Genomic DNA, 21,902 nt, shown 5'->3' on the forward strand with positions numbered 1-21,902 from the left:
TGCTGAATCACAGCTCGACAAACACACAACCCCTAAAGAAACAGTTGCTTTGAATATAACAATTCAAATATTTCTTCCACCAGAGTGACTGTTCATTGGAGGCAAACAGACACATTTAGTTCGTCAAAAGTTACCAGGGAGTTAGATTAAACATGTAAGGCGATGGAGGCATGGTAACTGACCAGACAGCCTATAAAATAGTGTCTGTGTGTGTTAGCATCCCCCTTTCACATATCCACAGAAACAATTACAGGCTTAACAGCTTAGTTACCGGTCCTTAACAGTTATCCTAGCAACACAACTTCCTGTCCAGGCTCTGCATCCTCAGCACAACAACAACAACGACAACAAAAGAACTCCACGCAGAGGCGACAACCAAAAACAAAGCAGTGTTTTTTTATGCTGTAGATGAACTTGACAGGACACTGTGGGTGCACCTGAGCTGTGTGTTATAAAACTATGTCAGCTTACAGTATGTGTCCCATTTTAACAGCAGGGACACTGAACACATCTAACCCAGTTCTGTCCTCCCTGCTTAATGACACAAATCAGTCCTGTTTAACCCCGAGCCCCCGTCTCTGCCCCCCGTCTATTGCCTGAGGGACGTACCTGGCCTGCAGTACCTTGCCTTGACACAAGTGTGGGCTCCTTAATTTATGATGATACCAATACACCAGAATCCATCTCCACAGGTGGCACTGCCAAATTTGAACGCATAGACATAAGTTTGTTTTGTGTGTATGTGAAGTTCAGCCTACCTGGTAGAGTGGCCTAGAAACACACCTGTGTGTGTGTAATAGATGCAGGGGTGCAGGAAGGTTCCTGGCATGCACACGAAGGCGCCGGAGGGCTGTTGAGGTGAGGGTCCACAGAAGACCCTGACGAGTACAGACCGCCTCGTCTAGACCCAACAAGACGGCCTCCATTACTACAAGCTCCCTGTGATGAGACCTCCACAGGTATGTACAGTATAGCAATATGGGTTGATATCAGCGGGATATCCACAGGTATCACACTAACAAACCTTTATTCGCAAAGGTGAGTCAAGCAGGTAAAATCCACAGAGGCTCAGATAATGAAGAGGAATTAGCCTCTATGGTCCTCTTGATACCACTTAGCTCCAGCTGCTATTAACTGGGTCATCTCTAGAGGCACAACACAGAGAGACAGGAGGACCCTGTGGCTGTCTCCTCTCCACCTCTGTCCTCTCAGTCTCTCTGGGATTCAGCAGTCTGATGCTTCCTCAAGGTCAAACTCTGCTAGTCCTTCTGTCCTGGTCCCACACTGCCAGTGGTCCCTGCTGACTCTGTCTCTCTTCTTCTTCCTCCGCCCTCCTTTCCTTCGCTCGTTTCATCGCTTAAGCAAAACCCCCTCTGTCCGTTGGTCTGAGCCTCACAAACACAAACATTCCCACTAAGGAAATGCAGCCGGTCTCTGAGTCTCCCCGACTGCTAGTTGTCTTTAAAGCGGTATGCACTCTCATACTGCAGCTCACATGGAGAGTGTCAGAGAGGAGAACAGACGACAGCACTCACTCTATCTCACTTTTGAAGGGGAGAGGGATGTGCTTCCAGGCTTGCACACACTTTCCCACACCTGGTCCAACTGGACACTATTTACGCTGTCATTCCGAAGCTATGAAGACGACACACACATGCACATCACAACCAGACTTAAATACAGTTCCATTCTGCTGAAAAACTATTATTTGTTCTCCAAAAGTCACGAAAATGCTACTTTCTTACAGTACTGGGACTTCAGCCAGAATGTTTTTAAAAAATGTGATATTTTCCCTCCGAGCTCTCTGAGTTTTCCCAGGCTGGAGTGTCCTGACCTGACCTAAATTTTCCAAGAAATTCAAGAATATCCAACTAGTCCGCTACTCTCTATAACTTGACAGAATGTGCAAAGTATGTAAAGCTGATTGATTACATAGATTGTAATTGTTTATTTGAGAAAGATATCCACAATGAAGCTTATCTTACATTTGCTCACACACACCCATTTGCAACAATGGCCACATGGAGGCAATACAACCCCCATATACAACCTGTGCCAAGCCTACAGTCTGTGTGTGTTTATCCTTGCCAGCCTGTGATAAACTCTTGGCTTTACAGCACTGCTAAAACAATACAGCCTAAATGATCAATGTTCTCTGTCTCACTGTACGTGTGATATGAATGTTAAATCGAACACAGACACATTATTTTTCTAGCTCCATCAGACCTTTCTTGATCTTCTGGGTCATGAAGGATTTCTTATACATCAGTATAAACATCTAAAAAGAAAAAAGCTTAAATATCTGATGTTTTTACAGCCAATCTGATTCCCCTTTTTTCCCGCTTTCCTTCCACTTTCCTCAGAGAGCCTTGATCAATAGAGAATTCAATAACTCTGTACAGTACAGTAATTCTCTGCCTTCCAACCAAACCCAATCTGGCTGTGGGTGGATTAAATGGCCTTCCGTAGTCTACTCTGATTCATGGAGGGGTTTATTGATGCAAAGTGTTACTCTTGTACTGCTGAGCTGGTGAGTGTGCATGTGTGTGTGTGCTGCTGTATGACGCTCATACCATTTGCTTATTAATGAATGTCAGTATGAATGTAAGTCACTGCCTTGGTATTAATCAACTAATATACAGCACAAAATAGATATTGGGAATTGTATTTTCAGGGCTCCAAACTAACTCTTCACACTGGTTGCACTGGGGGCTAATTATTTGTCTTGGTGGTGCACCAGCAAATAATTTAGGTGCACCCATTAACACATTTAATTTCTTAATACAGAGGTTGCTGACAAGAATAAAGGTAGAAATACATGTTTTTCCTTATTTAAATCACAACACATGCAACAAGAAATTGCTTAATTTCAGGCGCACTAGCGCCACCAATGACAATATTTAGTTGCACTTGCCAGGGTTAGGGTTTGCAAGCGTGACCAAAATAGTTGCACCCTGTAGCCCTGATTTTTGATTTTTCCACAATGAGAAAACACTACTTGTTATTGATGCCGTGGGAATGGGAGCACTTTCTATTTTTTTCTTTCTTTCCCTCTCTCTCTCTCGCAGTGTGTGCTACTCTCTCTATTACTCTATATTGAAAACAGATGGCTAATTGAATGGATTGCAGGAGCTTCATTGCACAGAAAAAAATCCTAATCCTGAATAATGCAATAAGCTTGCGTCTTTTTAAATTAACTTAATTTCCAAAACCACATGGTCCAACCTCCCTCATTCCACAGCACCAGTTTCCCATCCCTCTATCTCAGGGCCTCGTGTTGCCCCCCTCAGCGGTGTCTTGAGAAACACATGAGGAATGTGTAGCATTCCTATAGTGTGATTTTTCCGAAATGAATCAGCGTTCGGCTGGAGACGTTCACCTCCCTGCCACTGTAATTTATGAGGGGTGTAAATATTTGTTGTGGTAGGGAGGGAGGCGGGAGGTTAGGTATGACAGTGCACTGTTCCCATGATTCTGTGTGTGCGCAATGTCCTGCTGATTCCTGGGAAAGGTCGTACAGGCCCTGTGATGTAAACAGTCAGCACTGGAGTGTCAGCTGGCCGGCTATCACCATAGTAACGAGACAGAGAGACACTGTTTGGGATTTTTTATCAGCCTTGTGATGGACATGACTTGACAACCAAACAGTGAAATAATCTCCATGTTATTTCATTCTTTCTCTCAGACATTCATCTGTCGTGAGGACATCTCAATCTTGATACAGGAGGCAGGACACAGGGAAATCAGGAGCCTCACTTTCTCAGCTCCATCTCCTGCTTTCAGTATTCTCTTCCACTCTCTTTACTTTCTCCTATCTCCATCTTTCTCTCCCTCGTCTCTCTCACTCTCTCTCTGTATCTCTCAATCTTCCCTCCGACTCTCTGATCTCCACTCAGGCGTGTTATACTAGAGTGCAGGCAAGTCAGAGAGAGAGGGAGAGAGAGGGAGAGAGCAGTGGAGGGAAATGGGTCACAGGCACCATAAATTCACAGGAACATTCTCAGCTGAGGCACTCTGGCACACAAATTCACAAAAACTGATGTAAAAGTGAGTAAAAAGTCTGTATGACACACAGAAAACGTCCTACTCTTCTTAATTTTCTGATACACACACACACAAACACACACAGGCCACCTTCACTGTGACAGAGATTACAAGTGACATACGTGTATAGACCCACTCTGAAATTCAATTCCGATCAGTCTAGTTTAATGTGATTGTGTTAGAGGTGTGAGCAGGAAAATCAATAACATAACGTAACGTGGCTCGAGAGAGAGGGAGGAATGCAGGGAGCTTCTCTTACCTTTACATGTGTGAGAACGTATGCACATGCCATGGGCTTCCCTTGTTCATATGTGTGCGTGGAATAATTAAAATGAAAATACAGTTAACTGCGCACGGGAGCGAAGAGAGAACCCCATGATGACACAAAACCTTTGAAGTTTCAGGACTTGGAGGTCTCTTAAGTATCGAAGTTGACCTAGTTCATGTGTTGTATGCTGTAATATGCTATACACACATGTGCACAAAGGGTTGTTCACTCAAGAGGACGTGCACGCCACACACACAAGCTTGCACACACACACACACACTCTCAAGCTAATCATTCTCTCCACTTTGCCTGGCAGATAAATATTAATGAGGATTACTATGTTACTGCAGTACACCCACGGGAAAACAAGACACTGCACCTCTCTCTCTCACTCTCTCTCTCTTTCCAACCCTTTCCCGCTCTGTCTCTCTTTGTCACACATACACACACCCACACACACACACACACACACACACAGACACACACACTCCTTCTAGCTCCAACATCTTTCAGAACGTCTTTTACAACACATATTCCTTCTTTCTCTCCTTTCTATTCCTCTTTTTCTGTCATAGCAGGATTCACACACACAGACACACACACACACAGACACACACACAGACACACACACACACACACACACACACACACACACACTCACACAAACTATGAATAAACCCCTTCATATGAGTGAGTCACAGACAGCGCCTCCGTTCTCATCGAGTCGTGTTATCTCTGTCTAACAAAGGGCACAGATTGTGCTGGGATATTTAAGGAACATCTCGGGGTCTCCACATCCTGTTTTGGGGGGCAGATGGAATTTAACAGACTCCTTCCCATCAGCCCACACTTGTCTCTATTCTTTTTCTTAGCTCGTCTCTCTCTATCTCTCTCTTTCATGCAGTCATCTGTGAGAAAAGAGAAGCGGAGATAAACGAAGAAATCATTCTGAGCTCCGCATTAAGGTAGCAGAGGATGGAAACACACACACATCCATCCAGTGGGCATGTTTTGGCAGAGGACAGAGGAGTCCACTCTCACCATAGCTACCCTGCTAGCAAACTGTCTCCATAGAGAAAACACATTATCAGCAGCTCACTGCCTTCAGCCTTCACTCACAGTCAATAGGCGATCATCTCCTCATTGTTTGATCTGCTCAGATGTACTTTGAACTCGTGCGCAGCTGTGCCGTGTGTCTATGGGTCTGCGGGTTGATTTTGGACGGGGAATAAAAGACAGAAAAAAAAAATAAATCATACCAGAGAGTGATGAAAGAGACAGGGTGGAGAGGAGGGTGGGAGTCTCCCCCCTTTTCCCTCCCATGCTCAAAAACATTCTTGCTTCTGAGCTGCCTTGGGGAGAAAAGGGGGGGTCCCCTTTCATGCCGAACAGGGTGTGGTGCAAGAGGGGCCTTCAGGAGCCTTTAGCTGCAGTTATATTCCCACCTCTTTCTTTCTTCCCCTCTTTTCCTTTTTCTTTGTCTCTTTAATTGGACTGACTGACCGCAGATCTCTCACCTACAGTCCGAGGAGGCGGGGGGGCAGGTTGTGATCCCTGGCAATCAATACTGTAGCGAGGCAGAGCAGAGCCTCAAAGTTCAAAATTGATATTTGCTAACAGAGAGATGATGAAAGAAAGTTGAATAGAAACTTATTTCAAATGCTGTTCCTTTGGTTTCAACATCCACGTTGCATCCACAAATGAATCCTGACCCTAATGGGGAGACAATTAGATCAGCCTGATGACAAACAAGCAAGAGTGTCATCCTGAGCCACAGAACGCCCGAGTCCAGCGCTGACCTTCTCTGCGATTGGTGCAGACGAGATGTTTAAAGGTAACGAGGATCGATTAGTATTCCTGCCCTCCACTTTCGAGCTTTCAGGCATTCAGTGCTAAATTACAGTCACGCCATTGTCTGTTTGCATTCCTCTTCCACTGTTGTCAACATGTGTATGTGTGTGTATGTCTGTGTGAACTTCTCCTCCTTCTCCAACAGTGATCCCACCCCTCCCACCTTTAAACCCCTCGCTCCCCTGTGGTGCCCCTGACAACAACATGTTTCCTTGGAGAGCGATTCCACCTCCTGAAATCCGAAATGTTTTTTTGTCTGTTTTTTAACCCGCCTCCAACATGTCTCACACACACATAAACACACAGACATGCACGTCTCGCTCTCTCTCGCGCCCTCTCCTCCCTTTGTTTGTTTGTTGTTTTTGTTCTTAATTTCACAGAAGAGAGCTGAGCAGCTTAACATGATAGCAGGATAACAAAGGGTGGATAATCCTAATTTCAGACAGCTCGCATTCCCTAAAAGAAGCTGTTTTAAACTGTCAACACCTACTGAGCAATTTATCATCATATTATTACTGCTAGGACTATCTATGTAAGTCCTTATATTCCCTTTTTTCCATGTTGATACACTTTTTCATGTGTCGCCAGTTTTTACCCTCTCAAAGCTGTTGTCATGTTGTAATGAAAGGTATGCAAAAGCTAGATACAGGGAGAATGAGGAGCCTGACAAGTCTAGATATGAAGACAGGATTTTCAGGCACAAAAAGGAGCAGTAGAAGGAGAAAATGAGGTACGGAAAAGAAAGTGATTCATAGGGAACAGGGGGAGTAATCAAGTGCGTCTCTTCTTCTATTGTTCCGCAGTTAACGAGGCATGTTCTGTTCAGATGTCTCATAGCTGTTGACCGTGAACAAGGATGGCTGTGTTCTCCCTGTAGATATTACTCAATTAACTGCGATGTAAAACCCACATCCATCAGAAACCAACGACACGGACGTGAGGTGATTCATCTGCATTACATAAGTGACAGGGCACAGATGAGAACGTGGTCTGTCTTTTCTTACTCTGCAATCTGGAAGGTAAAAACATCTTTCAAACAAGTCAATGAATGCTCAGAGTTTGGGTTTAATGGCACAGTGTTGCTGAAGGATATGAAAAACTTGCCTTCCAAGTGCGCAAAAAATTGCTTTTAACTAGATCAAAGCTCGCAGCAATAAACATTACCACGTCGGCATTCCATGCTGCTTAGTCAGCAGCATTTTGCCAGTATTCTTTCTGTATGTCGTTCTTCCTCTGTGCGGTTCACGTGGTTGCATAAGGGTGGAGATTGGATGATAATGCAATGAGTTATCTAACATGACAAGTCAGAGCAGGACAAAGCTGCAGCTGTGTCTAGGAGTGAAAGTATTTTCAGTGGCTCAATACATGGGAAGATTAATTTGTAACGCAACAGACAACCTTTATAAAGCCTCAGGGCTAGACACCGGTAGATCAGAAAGATTGTTCACCTGTCATCACTGAGGACAGGAATCAGTTTGACAGTAGGAAGATTTAAATTATTTTCTCTGCCCGTTTGGTTGGAAAGTTAACTATTTTGATCTGATGCATTTGCTACCTGATGCACATCCATCTATCGAGTCATTTTTCCAGCACGGTAATACGCGTGAGTGTATGCAAATCACAACAAGTAATCCCCCTACAGTCTGTCTGTCTGCACACAGCTGGCTGCAAGAAGAATGGGGGGCAGAGAATGGGAATGCAATCAGGAGCGAGAGAGAGAGACCTCCCCACGCTCCTGTGTGAGAAAATCTGCTTTCCTCCATTAATTAAGGTGATTTGAGTGACTGTGTGTGCCAATCAAGCAGTGGCAATTACTTCTCTCAAAAGGACGGTGAATATTCAGTTTCCTCCAATCAAGCAGTATTATGACAGCCAGATTCAGTTAGAGCACAGCTAATCAGTTTGCCCGCCACGGCTGAAAAAATGACACACGACCTGAAGTCTTTGGGTGGCACGACCTAAAAGCATCAGACGGTGCTTAAACTTATCTCTCATGTTGTTCACTTGAGTGCAACTTGACTTTTAAAGGAATCTCTGACGAAGCAACCAGCTTGTGTTTTATGTAGGGAATATGTATGTCTGGGCTTATTAAAGTGAAAGCAGTTCTCATTCAATCTACAGAAGCCACACTGTGTAATTTACGATGGCATGGGTACAGTATGTGTGTGCTTGTGTGTATTACTGTATCCTCTGTGTACGCGTTCAATCAAAGAGAGAACTACAAAGAGACCAGCGATTCTCAGAAGAGCTTATGGCATGTAGAAGTCACATCCACTCAAAGAGGCGTGTTAATGAATCTGAAGTCAAGATACATCAAGCGGGAAGACCGAGATATTTCAAAACAGAGTCGGAATTATATTCAATGTGATCCTATAAGTACCTCATGATTTTGGGAAAGCAGTTTAGATGACTTGTAAGCTCGGCACGCTCATCACCTGCACACAAACACTCCCTTTAAATCTGACTCACTTAATACCAGTGTATTACATGGAAGAGCGCTGACATGCATCACAAAATGAATGCAAAAGGGGGGGAGACACAAACACACTCTCAAGCTGCAAACTTGTGTTCTAGTTTCTTTTTCCCATGGTGTAAACAACTTTGCTGGAGAGCATAAGAGGTGAATCACCCGGCAGGTTACAGCCTGTCCTTATAGAACTGTCATAAAGGTTTACTTTGGAACACACATTCCACATCTAAGCTGAGCTGGAAACTATTATCTTCAGCCTTCAGCCCACACCCACCAGATATACACAAACACACAAACACTGAAGCTTTTGATGCATGGTGGCAGACAATCTGATTTCCACTGTGTGGGACAGGATCTGGTACTTGAAATCAAGCTGAAAGCAAGGCTACGTGTGGCTTTGCTTGATAAAAGGAAACTAACTCATGTCTCAAGTCAGTTCAATTGCGATGACGTGATGAAGCGACGGGCAAACAAGCTGCACTCAGAGACAGCTCTCCCACAGTGAGACTTTCCTGTAACCTTGAAATCAGAGGACCGCAGTGGAATACATTAGCAGTGACAGAGACAGGCTGGAAAGATTGACAGACTCAGACTGACAAGACGAGAAACACAGACAAGTATTGTCCACTAGAGAGATTAAAAGCTTTGCTCTTGACTCGCCTTCTACCAACTCAAATCTAATACCATCCCCTGGATTAGCCAAGAACCTTTTTAAATCCCACTTACACACACAACAGCACGGGAAGACACGGTCACAGAGAGAGAGAGAGAAGGAGGGAGAGGCAAAGTGTCAGAAGAAGGGAGAAAGTGAGGACTTCTTACCCTCTCTCCGCTGTTCCTCCGTAGAGTCCCCACCGGCAGCTTGAGCATCAGCCGGCGGGTTCTCCCGGGCGTCACAGCTCCCTGGACCACCATGGTTGTACGCTCCAGAGTGTGTGTCTCCGTGGGCGTGTGAGCATTAGTGCGAGTGTGTGAGGTGGGTGTCCTTGCTATCCCGTCCAGCCTGGCAGCCGGGGTTCACGCGAGCTTGCGCGTGGGTGTGTAAACGAAGAAAGAAGTGTGTGATGTCAATGTGTGTGTCCTATGTGCCTCTCTCTGCCTCTTTTTCCTCTTGTCTTAAAACACTTCCCATTCTGCTTCTCTCTGCTACGCTCCACTCTGCCGCTCACGAGGTGAATGAGTGTGTGAGAGTGTGTGTGAGAGGGAGAGGGAGCGCGCTTTGTCTCTCCTCTCTCTTCTCCAGCACTGGCAGCTCCCCCTCCCTGCCTCCCACACTCACTTCCTTCAGTTGGGGGGCTTAACCAGGTCACTGGATTAATGTGACGTTACGGCTGTTATTAGCATACGCACTGGTGTCACGTGATCCAATAATAATGTCTGTGTGAGTATAGATACACCCACCATACACACACACACACACACACACATATAGAGCCCTTACAGAGGATCACGTGGGGAACCTCAAAAGGAATATGGGATGTTTTGCCATCTGGTAGGGAGATTATCTTTGAAATCCCACATCCAGCTTTCTCTCCCTGCACTGTCTCGACTAGGACACAAAGGGGGAACACACACACAAACACACACACACACAAACACACACACGCCCAACATGCATCCTTCCAGTCAAGCACGCCCAATCCTCATGCATGAAGATCTTGATCATCCTATCACTCGGTTTATCGTTGCATGCAGAAAAGTGTGGAAATTGGCCTGAATTTCTCCCACAAAGCTGTGACAGTGTCGGACCTTTAGCTGCGAGCCCTTGCAGAGATCTTTATCACGTTGGCTGAAGCCAACAGAGAGCTGAGTCAGTCCTATGTAACCACCACGGTGGTCTTTACATGTCCATTAAAGCTATTGGACTCATGAGTTACAGCTGCACCTAGTGACTTACTGTCATATTCTCATCATCACTCACCACTGAGCTCTTTTCGCCTCTGCACATCAATACTGAACTATCAGCTGATTAACTTAAGTGGATCAACACATGCATACAGACATACACAGATGTTCGGCATGCACGTATGCACGCGCGCATGTACGCCAGATTCACACATGTAACGGCAAGCGACTTTTATGGGTTAGGTAGCTGTTGTAAACCAGCATCACTGGATTATAACCAGCAAGATTGAGCTCAGTTATCACAGTTATGAAGGTCAGATGGTATGAAATCAGATTAAAGCCACCAGTCAAAATGAGCAACCAAACAAGCCTTTTTCCATCCCCCATATCATTTCTTAAAGTGAGGACCCCCGCTGGCTTTGGTGACATGATACTGTATATGCCACACATAAAAAACACACACATAGAGCTAAAGCCGCGCGACAAGCGTACAGGAGAAAATCATCTGCAGTGGTAATCCCCCAGAAAGCATTATTTATTCAATACCCTGGCCCACATCAGTGTGTGAGTGAGTGTGGCCTACATGAGAACTATCAGAGGGCTATTTATAAACTTAGTGGGCAGGCATTCAGGTCTTGCAAGATGACATACTGGAGGAAAAAAGAAACCAGAAGATACAAGTTTAATTTCTCTTTCGTCTGTGTGATATCTGACGTTAATTCAGATGGCGATGACAGAGATTAACTGCCACTGCCGATTCAGGAGACAAAACCTTGCTGCTTTCATAGGGATCTTGTCTGACACCTTGACAGGGAGATGACAATAAACTCTCCTAATTGAACAGTTTAAGTACGGTTTGTGTTCGTCTCTGCAGCTCTTTGCTTTTTCCTTTAGGGTTCTTTTTTAAATTCCATCGCCGCAAATCCAGTGAGGTAATAAGCCCTCGTCTTGACAGGAGGGGGGAAAAAAACAGAGCAGTATTTCTTGATACCTCGGGCTAGATGCACAATGACCCATTTCAGTCAACAACCTTGCAAAAATAAAGGCAAATGGGATTTGCACTTGGTAATAAAAATATGTGAAATACAAACCTGCATACACAGTAAGGAATACAAATACAAGGAACACGAAGAAAGCTGTGAGATTCTGACATGTTACACTGTATTGGATCACTTCACAGCAGCTGTCCTCAAAGTGAACTTAGCTTTTAATTTACAAAAAAAAAAAACCCATTCATCTGCACGAGAGACTAAGAAGAGAAAGAAAAGAATAAGGGAGAAGATCACTACCTGCTAAAAAGATATGCTAATGAAGAAGGTGCCAACAAAGCATCTGGGTTGTCTGGGTTTTATTTCTACTGTGTGTTTTGTGCGTCTGCTTCGTCTTTGTTCGTAGTCGTAATAATAAGAAGCAATGTTAGAATCCTGGCAATGTTACGCATTAATTTACCCCGATAACCCAGCCAGTCTCTGCCCACGGCTGTCTGACTCATCCCTATGGTCCTGCTCCTCACTGTGTGTGTGTGTGTTTGTGTGTGGGTGGGTGTGTTTATGGAAATGCCCTCTAGCTGGACTCTCTCCCCATCCCAGGCGGCGAGGGTTGAATGTTTATGTTTCAAGACTCCACAAATTACAAAGGGCTGAGTTACAGCACCATAACACAGAGAGCACAGATAAACAGCTAAATGGCCAAACAATGATAGTGTTATTCAGTTCTCACTGTGTGCTCCTGTGTCTGCGTCTAAGTGTATTCTAGTGTTGTCTTTCTCTATCTCATGAGAGCGAGATGAGCAGAAAGCAGGGCCTCCCACCCATCATCAGGCCAGAACCAATCATAATGACTTCTCCACAGGGGAGCATCCACTTCAATTATCATCCCCTCAGCAGTGTCTGCGTCAGAAGGCCTGGGAAACACTTTATTTACATGCTCTGAAAGGTAACAAATAGCCTGCGAGATCTGTCAGGAAACAGGGACGTTTATGTGACTCACTGTGAAAACTGGGACATATTTGTATTTCGGAGAGATTTAGTGGGACACGTGGGAACAGGTTGTCCTGGTCAAATCGTGTCGCTCAGCACATCTGCTCAACCCGCTGTGAGGTGACTGTGTGTGTGTGTGGGTGTGTGCACTGTATATCTGCTTGTGTGTCTTTCAATATGATTAAAATTTCAGCCAGGGGCATCAAAGGAATGTAGACAGACTGAAAAATCACCTCAATCTTTGAATGTGTTTATAAGCATCGCATTGGGAAAAAAACTGTATCTACGAGTGCAGTCCATTATACGGTCGTCTATGCCTTAATGGAATTAGAATATATCATTCCAATGGGCCAATCAGTGGTCTATTATGAGGGCAGCGGCAGACTTGAATGGGGCCTGAGATGTGAAATTGCTCCAGTGAATAGCACATGAGGCTTCTGAATTATTCACCCAAGCCTACTGGAAAGCCTCTGCATGTGCTGGGCCAGTTGACATCCGAATCTGGACCGTGCATGTGATAGAAATTGAATGCTGAATGATAATAGCTCATTAGTTTACGGGTGTGCACATAAAAATCGGATCAGATTTATGATAATTGTCTTTTCTCTGTTTGTTTGGGTATTCCGCAGAAGACTAATGAAGCAAGAAAATGGGACACATCTGATTGCTAAATCTGACTGTATTATTCAAATTCCATTCATATTATTGGGAGAACAGAAGTTTCCCCAGAAATAACACATAATTAGTTTTCTTTAATTCTATACTTTTCTTTTTGTCAGCAAATGAATAGATCAAGAGTCACAATAAATTGATCCTGCTAACAAAAACTCTCCTGTAGAGCCTATTCCTCTGTGCCTTAGACCAAAACAAGTGAGCCTAACCATTGCATTGGGTGACATGTTCCTTCATTACAATGGACATCATAGGCACATCATGGGCACTGTAGTTTATTTTGAGTGACTAGAGTTGGGACCGATCCAATCCAATATCCGTATTTGGTGCAGATAGTGACGTAATTTCCTCATCAGATACCCGACTGACATCCCCAATGAATGTACCAATCCAGATTCCAACATCTGATTGATTGATTGTCTATTTCCTGTTGCACTCTTTAAATTCTCTCATCACTTTTGAGCTCATGTATCAACATCTACTTACTAGAGGTTGATAGGGCATTGCTGTGCACTTGATTTGTTCAAGTTTTTCACAACATTAAAAGGAGTTGTCATAGCAGCTTGCTCTCCTACATCTGTTAAGAGTGCTTAACCTTCGGTTCAACTAAATTGCTTTGGAGTCTTTCAATTTCTTGCATTCTTGTACATTTTTTGCTCTTACAGTAAGATTGCTATGTGTATTACTACAGCTTCATGTAATCGTACACAGAATACAAACAACAACAAGAATAGTTGTAATACAGAATCCAAATTCAGATATCAGTATATACACTGTCCTGGAGGTGTAGATACACACTAGCACACCCAATATTATTTATTGTGTCCCCAATAAATACACTATTTGCTCCTCCTTGAATATAAAGAAAAATGTGCAGCCTCCTCTACGTTTAATTAAGTAACTTAATAAATTGAAACTATATATTTGTGACCCAGTTTTAAAGATTTACATCTTCAGTAGGAATGAATGGACTCAGGGCTGAATGCTGCACAGAGGGAAGGGAAGTCAAAAAGCATAACTAATGCAATTTTTGTTTTCTTTGGTTTCGTTTTATTGGATTTGTTGACAATAAGGGAGAATGCTGAATAAACCAGGCATAGCCTTGAAAAATCAGACAACTCTTGTGCCCTGTGGAATGGTTAAATCGCTACTGCATAACTAAAGCGACTTCAGTCAGATTCTCATGTAAAACAATTTGAATTTCCTTGTTGTTGAAAGATGCTGTCCAAATGATCTTCCCTTGCCTCCCCTCTCTCCCCCTCTCGATTCTGTTTGCTACAAACTAAAGGCATGGACAAAAAGCCATTTTAAAAAACAGAACAAGCAGGGTAAGGTTGCAAAGAATTTCTCCAAAGTAATACATTGGTCCTGAGAGGTCTTGACACTGCGACTCCAACCTCATACCGATCAATACCACTGCCGGATTAATGTAAACGGGATAACAACTGTTTGGTGGGAAGAGAAGCAAGGAAAAAGATAGAGAAACATGTAGATGGGGAGAGGAGTGCAGAGAGAAATCAGAGCTAGAGAGGAAAGAGGAGGAGGTCAGCTCGCTATAATTGAACAACTTCGTCACTGTGCACACAGGACACACCCATTATGTAATGGAATGGTCACACACAATACACCCGGTCAATGGCTTCATCAAAACAACACAGCTACAGAAGCACAGTCAAAAGAGAATAGTACACTGGAGAATCGACTATGTGCATGAACACAGACACACAAACTGTACAATGCTGTGATACAATTGTGGGGGGGGGGAGAGAATACAAGCTCTTGGTATCGGTACGTCACAGTGTTTGTGCGCCTTGCAACATGAATGCTCTCAGAGACCGCAGGGCTGTTTGTGGCAGACCAGCTCTCACACAGATATGAACTAGTGCTTTATAGCAGCTGGAAAAAGAGGAGACAGTGCTGAAAAGAGCAGCTGTGATGGAAACAATCCCATGTAGCTGAGGTCTTCCTCTGTCAGAGGAGATGAGGGGGATGGAGGAGAAAAACGAGGAAGAAGAGTGAGAGATGGGATGTTCTGCCTCCAGGCCTGCATCATAGAAAGGATGAGGATGTTGGGGGAGAGGACTCGGGGGGTGGGGATGGAGCAGTTTGCGGGGGTGCATGAGGAGGAGATTCAATTAAACTACACAAGGATTGAATGCATTTTTAATCACAACGCTTCATTTCCTGACGTGACTGTCAGCCTTTGTGAGCGACTGTGAGGCGGCGGCCTCTCAAAGAGGAGCTGCCATCTCTCTCTCTCGCTCCCTCTCCCTCTGTCCTCCCCTCACAGCTCAGCGGACCAGCAGCACAATACACAGCAGCTTTGGCAGGAGCTGATATGACGCCATGAACAGACATTTTACAGCCGTAAGGAAAAAAAAAAATCCAATCACCAGATACAGATCATGCCACTATTTTGTTCATGTCAAAGGGTCCAGTCTGCAATTGCCATGTTCGTTATGTGAATGAGGCCTCTGTGGCACAAATGTCATGGAGATCAGGCTCTATAGCAACACAGATGATTGCTATTTTACCCAGCCCAGTCGCCAGAGTAACACGCTGGCATTTTATAATTCTGCAAACCACAGATACATTTAAATCTGTATGTGTCATACGCTATCCTTTCTACAATATATGTCATGTCATGATCACATTACATAAATGAGTTGAATTTAATGTCGTGACAGACGGTGACCAAGCCAGAGACCACTTTTGAGTCAGTGTTTCAACATTGTAAGCATGAAACCACTGGATATTTTTAACCAGATGTTGGGACATTTTCCATCCGTGTGAGCGGCACCAAAACAGGATATTTTTGATGAGCCAGAAACAGGTCCGACAAAATATGAGCTTTTCGTGACCCCAACAAAGTGTTTTTTGTGCCTAAACCTAACCAGACAATGAGCACAGTGTTGCCACAACATTCAACTGTAAAATTTAACCTAAAGAAACACAGAGAAATGTAAAGCTTCAACATTATCCGGGGTTTGCAGAAACTTGCAAAAATTGGCAACTTTTATTCTGGTGCTTGAGTTGATTTTTCATCTAAAATTATACATACAGTACTTTCTCTTCTCAAGGCATTTTCATTATCTGCCGTGGGTGTCTGCTATTTTAAACTTCTACTTGCTTCTGTAACAACAGCAGTGCAATGTTTACTGAAAAATGAGCTGATTTTAACATGCTCATGGGTTTTCTTATTGGATTTCTGAATTCTAAGCTGCTAGGCATGACTTTGTAACCATTTTGCGTGCAGTCATGTGCTTTAAATCTACGTTAGCGGTCTTGTATGCAGAAGTAATAAAAGTGTTGACCTGAAAAATCTACAAGTCTACAAATGACTCTGCCTTAACTCCGGCTTCAAGGCAACAAAGTAGTGACCTCCTTTTCTTGTAGTAAAAGAGGCTGTGAGGGGCGTTTGTTCCCTCGGATCCTCTTGGCTTTCCTGAATCATTCATATGCGCTGCTGTGCTAATGAAAATAGCCGTGCACCCTTGGATGTAACAGTGCTCCGAACCAATGAGCAGCGCTGGTCGGGCTCTGGATGTGCTTCTCTACTGGAGGATGGAGAAGCACTGTCATTATTCTAATAACCCTTAATACTCCTCTAACGACCCCTGTCTCCGCTCACTGCTGGGTTAATTCACACATACAGAATTGTCTAACACTGACATCCAGTTACAGTCGCTCAACACACACACTGAAGTTGAATATATATATTATATTACTGCTAGTTTTCAGTAGTATAAGAAGCCTGATCCATGACACACATCCACTGCTGAAAAGCCGTATTTAATGCATCCTGCCTTTATTTGATGGTTCGCTGAAAAAGGCTTCTTCTTAGCTTATGTCTGCATGTATTAGCATTTTTGTGTGTGTGTGTTCGTGTTTCCATGTGCACATGCATTGCCATATGTGCACTCAGTAAGCAACTGGCCTGAAAAGGGTGCAGCCAATTTAAATATTTCTCATTTGAGTATGCAAAGTGGCCAGATAACCCTCTGTTTTCCAGCCTCTTCCAGCAATTAGAAAAAATAAATAAATAAACAGTCTAATTAGGATGCTGAGAGGAAATGTAGAGGAAGGAAGCATTTTCCTGACTCCTGTTTTTTTTCTTTCCATCCCACATGCAGTGCATGAATAATCCAAATCCGGTTCGGGCCATAAACACTAATCTTTATTGCTTCGGTCGTCAATCATCTATTGGATATATGAAAATTACCAAATCTCGAAAATGGGTTGATGGATTTGGGCATCAAATATCAGCATATATCAGTGACATCGATGCCCTGCAGGAGTGGAACGAGTGCTGATAGTGTTCATTGGAAGCACAGTATATCTCAGGGAAGGACAGATTAGTGTTCCCTAGAACAGATGCTTGTGCCTGTAAACAATGTTAAAAGAAAACAGGAGCTTAACGACCAAACTCATTACAGCAGCCGGCAGATCAAAGCGACCAGGGATTCTGATGTGGTGTTTACAATGTGTGTGTGCGTCTGCAGAGGTAGAATGCATGTCATTGTATCTAAATGTGTGTGAGTGTATGCCTGCATATCTGTGTGTTAGGGATGCAATGTATACCAGTTTTTCATTCCCATAGCCCGAATACTTTGTAAACCACAGGGGCCTGAGTAATCTACCTCTACCCGAGCGTCTCGGGCAATAGAAACCTGACGATCGCATCCATCAGACTTTCCTTCTCGTTCTCATTCCTCTTTCATCCCTCATTTCCTCATTCTCAATCCACACATCTTTCACTTGGAGATTTCATTCCCCCCTAATCAAAAGATTTATGACTATCTGCAAATAACTGTAAAGGCTGCGGACCACAGAAAGCATAAGTAGGCACAGAACATAGATTTAATACTTTGGAGTAGGTTGGATGAAAGCTCCTCACATGCTGAGATAACATTCACAAAAGTCTTCACTCATTGGGCTAACCCTGTGTTGAGTCATGTATAGGCCAGTCCAGGTTAGATTCCTGGTCAGCCAGTTTATTCCCTAAATCTCCCCGTGAAGGGAGTTTGACGTGTAATCAGCGTATTTTTTTTATGCCAATTAATGAGAGAGCATCTGGAAAGAGACGTGAACATATGTTGGCCTCTGGTCTCCGATTGCAATTATACACTGGAGAGGTCACATGTGAAACATGGAGAGAAGAGAGAGGAATGGCGATGATAGATAACTTCAGTTAAATGCACTTTATGATAGAAAGTAAGACGATTACTGTGATTAAAAACACAATAGAGGAATGGGCAAACTCACAAAGACATCCATAAGCATGTGCTCCAGCGTCACCTCCAAGTCCTCGAGTCTTGCTGCGAGAGTCATCGTTCAGCGAATCCAAAAACAAACGGCACCAAAAAGAATCAACTCTTAAACAAAACCCAAACTCTGGCTTGTCTTCCTCTATGTTATTAAGTGAAATCATGGGATAGTGACAGATGACTTGTAAGGAATAGTTAAGTCATGTCAGTCCAATAACATCCCAATTCTCCAAACGATCATGCCATGACAGCTTCTAAAAGTCCAGCCTAATTGTCCACATTATCCTTTCACTCTCAATCAAAGACGGCTTCCCAAACGACCAGCTGTAGTCGACAAAAAAAAAACAACATGTCTATCTGCTGTAAACTTGGCTCTGAAATCCGTCTGGATTCTGATATAGCTCCAAATGCTTCCGAAAAGAGTTTGGTTCTCCCATCAAAGAGCTTCAGTCGCTCCTTTGAGCAACCTATGGCTTCTGATGAGGGTTTGTGACAGACTAGAGCCTTGTAGTCCCCTCTTCAGATCTAAGTTATGATCCATGGGTGAGATGAAGACACTGACAACTCCCTGGCAGAGGGAGGGCAGAGGGTGGGTCTCGCTTTTTTAGGATGCGCGGAGGAGGAAGAGGAGGAGGAAGCATAAGGCTTGATGAGGAGCTAATGGTCGGAGAAGCAACTGCTCTGTGATGAAGTCATACATCTGTTTGATTTTTTTTTATATCATTATATCTCATTCTCTGAGTTATTTGACCAGGATATCTCCTCCCTCTTTTTCCCTTCTCCCTCTCTCTTCCTCTTTTTCTCTCTGCCCTTTCAGGTCTCTGTCCACAGTGGATGTCTTTGTGTAGAGGGAGAGCCCGGGGGCAGCTGATGCCCAGTTCTGGGTGCTCTTGGCTGGGGTCATCCTCTCTCACACTGGGCCTCTCATCAATGGGCCATTGTAGGGTCCTCATTAAGGGCTGGCCCTGGATGTTGAGGCTCCAATAGACACACAGGGGGGAAAACAACAGCGATATGGCCGGGCTCTAGGACTGGAAGCTTATGTAATAGTGACGGGGAGGGGTTGGGTGGGGGTTGCAGAGGACAGGGCATGTGGGGTAGAGGGCTGATGGGGAAGGAGAGGTTGGGAGGGGAGATATGGGTGCATAGCAGAGGGGCGACTCATGGAGGGAGGAAGGAAAGTAGAAGAAAAGAAGGGAAGCAGGGGGATGAAGGATGTTGGTGGGTCCCTCCATGGAGAGGCGTTGTTTTTGTTTTCGCTAATGGAATGTACCCCCCTCATTCTCTCTCAGTTAACCAGACGTACAGAAATAAAGACACAGAGACACTGAGTCAGACAGTCAGGGGTAAAGAGGAAAGTGAGTTTAGCTGGGCTGTACCAACAAACAGGATGTAACACAGTAATGAGCTGGAAGGAGCGTTTACATGCACACAGGAAACCATGTTACTGGGAATACCAGCGTATACTGTAGATTCAACTGGTTAGTAATCAGATGTCTTTATTAATGACCTTGGTGTCTCATAAAGATGCACCTGGTACCCTTTAGTTTTTGTGGGCGACAGGTAAAGCCGTTAAGTTAGGTTAAGGTACAAAAACTATTTGGTCAGGTTGAGGAAAAGATCAGGACATGGGACGCAAACCCCAGTCTCCTAGGTGAAGGTCCTGTGTGTGACCCACCACTCAACCCATGTCCCTCTTGGTACTTTGTCGCTCCCTATACTACATTGGGTATACCACATTCAATCTCTCTCCACCGACTTCTCTCTTCTCTCTTTCCCCCTTGCTTCATTTCTCTCTCAGCCCTACTGTGTCTTAGAGACATCCCTCTCAATCTTATCTCTCCCTCCTGTCCTCCTCCTGCCCTCTTCCTAAGCCATACAGACCCTGAGTACCAATGACCTTTACCCTTTGACCTCTCTGGGGTGTGAGCATCAGCCACTCATCAGTCCTCACATCAACTCTGGTCAGGAGCACTGGAGTGTGACAGAGTCTAATGCACAGCCAAGATTCTGTGCTCACACACGCATATGCACCATAATACACATCACTGGGTGTTAAAGACAGAGTGCACAGATATATCAGTCCTTTGTTGCCCTCAGGAGGCTTCCCTGTCTTCCTGAGGTTGCTCCTAATGCTGCCTGCTGTGAATATGTAACACTCCACCATTAATAACTCAGAAATATCCTCCTAATTCTCATCTGCATGCCGCTCATGCATTATAAATACCCCTCCAGCATGGTGAAGATGGACAGTATATGGCCACTAAGACTTGTGAAGCAGGTGGCACGTGGAGACTGAAAGCAGTGAAGAGTGTCAAGAGCAGCAGGTAGCCTATCTAGAGCAGCATTCGTCATTAGTGAGGAGCTTAGCCCCCAACAGAGAGGCAGCACAGGACAGCATGTCCAACTGTGACTCTGTGGCACGGGTAGGGTTAACTTAAAACCAAGATTTCTGTGTATAATCCAACGTGTGTGTGTGACAAAAGGTAGTGAAATGAATCTTAGATGCAATGTTTACGACAGACATCTCACAGAGAGCTGAATATAACCTCACCTCCTTGCATTATTCACACAGAAGCTAACAACACATTATGTTCCGTCCTACACGTACGAGGTACACTCACATATACTTAGAAATGCACAAATACAAAAATACTACTGTGTGATTTACACAAAAGAGCGAGTTTAAACTGCCATGCTACTAGATGATGGTGGAATTCCCCCGTTATTTACACTGCCTCATGAACATTATCGTGCACACATAAATAAACAATAGCTATAGGATAGATTTATAGATACACATAAAAAGCATAATGAAATGTTAGAAAATACAAATACTGAATACCAAATGATTTACATCAAAAATTACCAAACCGCAGGCTAACTACACTAACTGGTGTTAGCTAGAAAATCTACTTCACTACATCTGAAAATACCTTGACATGAAACGGAATGAAGAAGTCGGAGGAGTTTTTCCATCTCTCTCCACCGCCGCTTTCCTCATGGAAGTTGACTGTCCCAGTAATCCAGTAAGCAGGAAGAACACCACAGTGCTGGTTTTGGCAGCACTGCAGACTGTGCATCACAAAACCGGCCTTGACAAGCCTCTCTGATTCTGATTCATTGTAAAAAGCTCTGCACGGTGGTTTTGGTCTTTAAATTTTGAGCACAGAGCACAGAGAGTGTGTCTGTGTACATGTGATTGATCGCAATGTCCACCTGGTGTGCAAAAATAGGGATATGTGCTAATCAAACTCTGGGCAAGCGTCCAAGTGGTTTGAGGTTTGTACGCACACAGTCACAGACTCAAAAATAGTATCTATACCAGACATGTTGATAAAGCCTCTTAAGCACCTGTTTGCAGCCAACTGTCTAAAGGGTTTACTGCCACTCTGAAACGCTGGGTAGGTGGGTGTTAAAGCCAGCAAGCTTGCAGAGAAAGCAACACACTGCACCTCATCTGCTAGTGTGTCCGAACAGATAACCTAAAATGGTTTTATTGACTC

General features: G+C 44.1%; 1 protein-coding gene across 7 annotated transcripts in view; it reads right to left on the bottom strand.

Annotated features, from left to right (window-relative positions):
• Positions 1–21,498, bottom strand: part of frmd4a (FERM domain containing 4A) — a 71,010-nt gene extending 49,512 nt beyond the window's left edge. For 6 of the 7 annotated variants that reach the window (XM_073471668.1, XM_073471663.1, XM_073471664.1 and 3 more), the window contains exon 1: positions 21,333–21,498. In XM_073471668.1, coding sequence (XP_073327769.1) covers positions 21,333–21,479 — 147 coding nt within the window. In that variant the 5' untranslated portion in view covers positions 21,480–21,498. Of the gene's footprint in view, positions 1–9,455; positions 9,798–21,332 lie in introns of those variants that run through there. The other variant, XM_073471666.1, reaches the window with a different exon arrangement.
• Between the last annotated feature and the right edge of the window lie 404 nt (positions 21,499–21,902).

Source organism: Pagrus major, chromosome 8 (assembly GCF_040436345.1).
Source record: "Pagrus major chromosome 8, Pma_NU_1.0".
Classification (NCBI taxonomy): domain Eukaryota; kingdom Metazoa; phylum Chordata; class Actinopteri; order Spariformes; family Sparidae; genus Pagrus; species Pagrus major.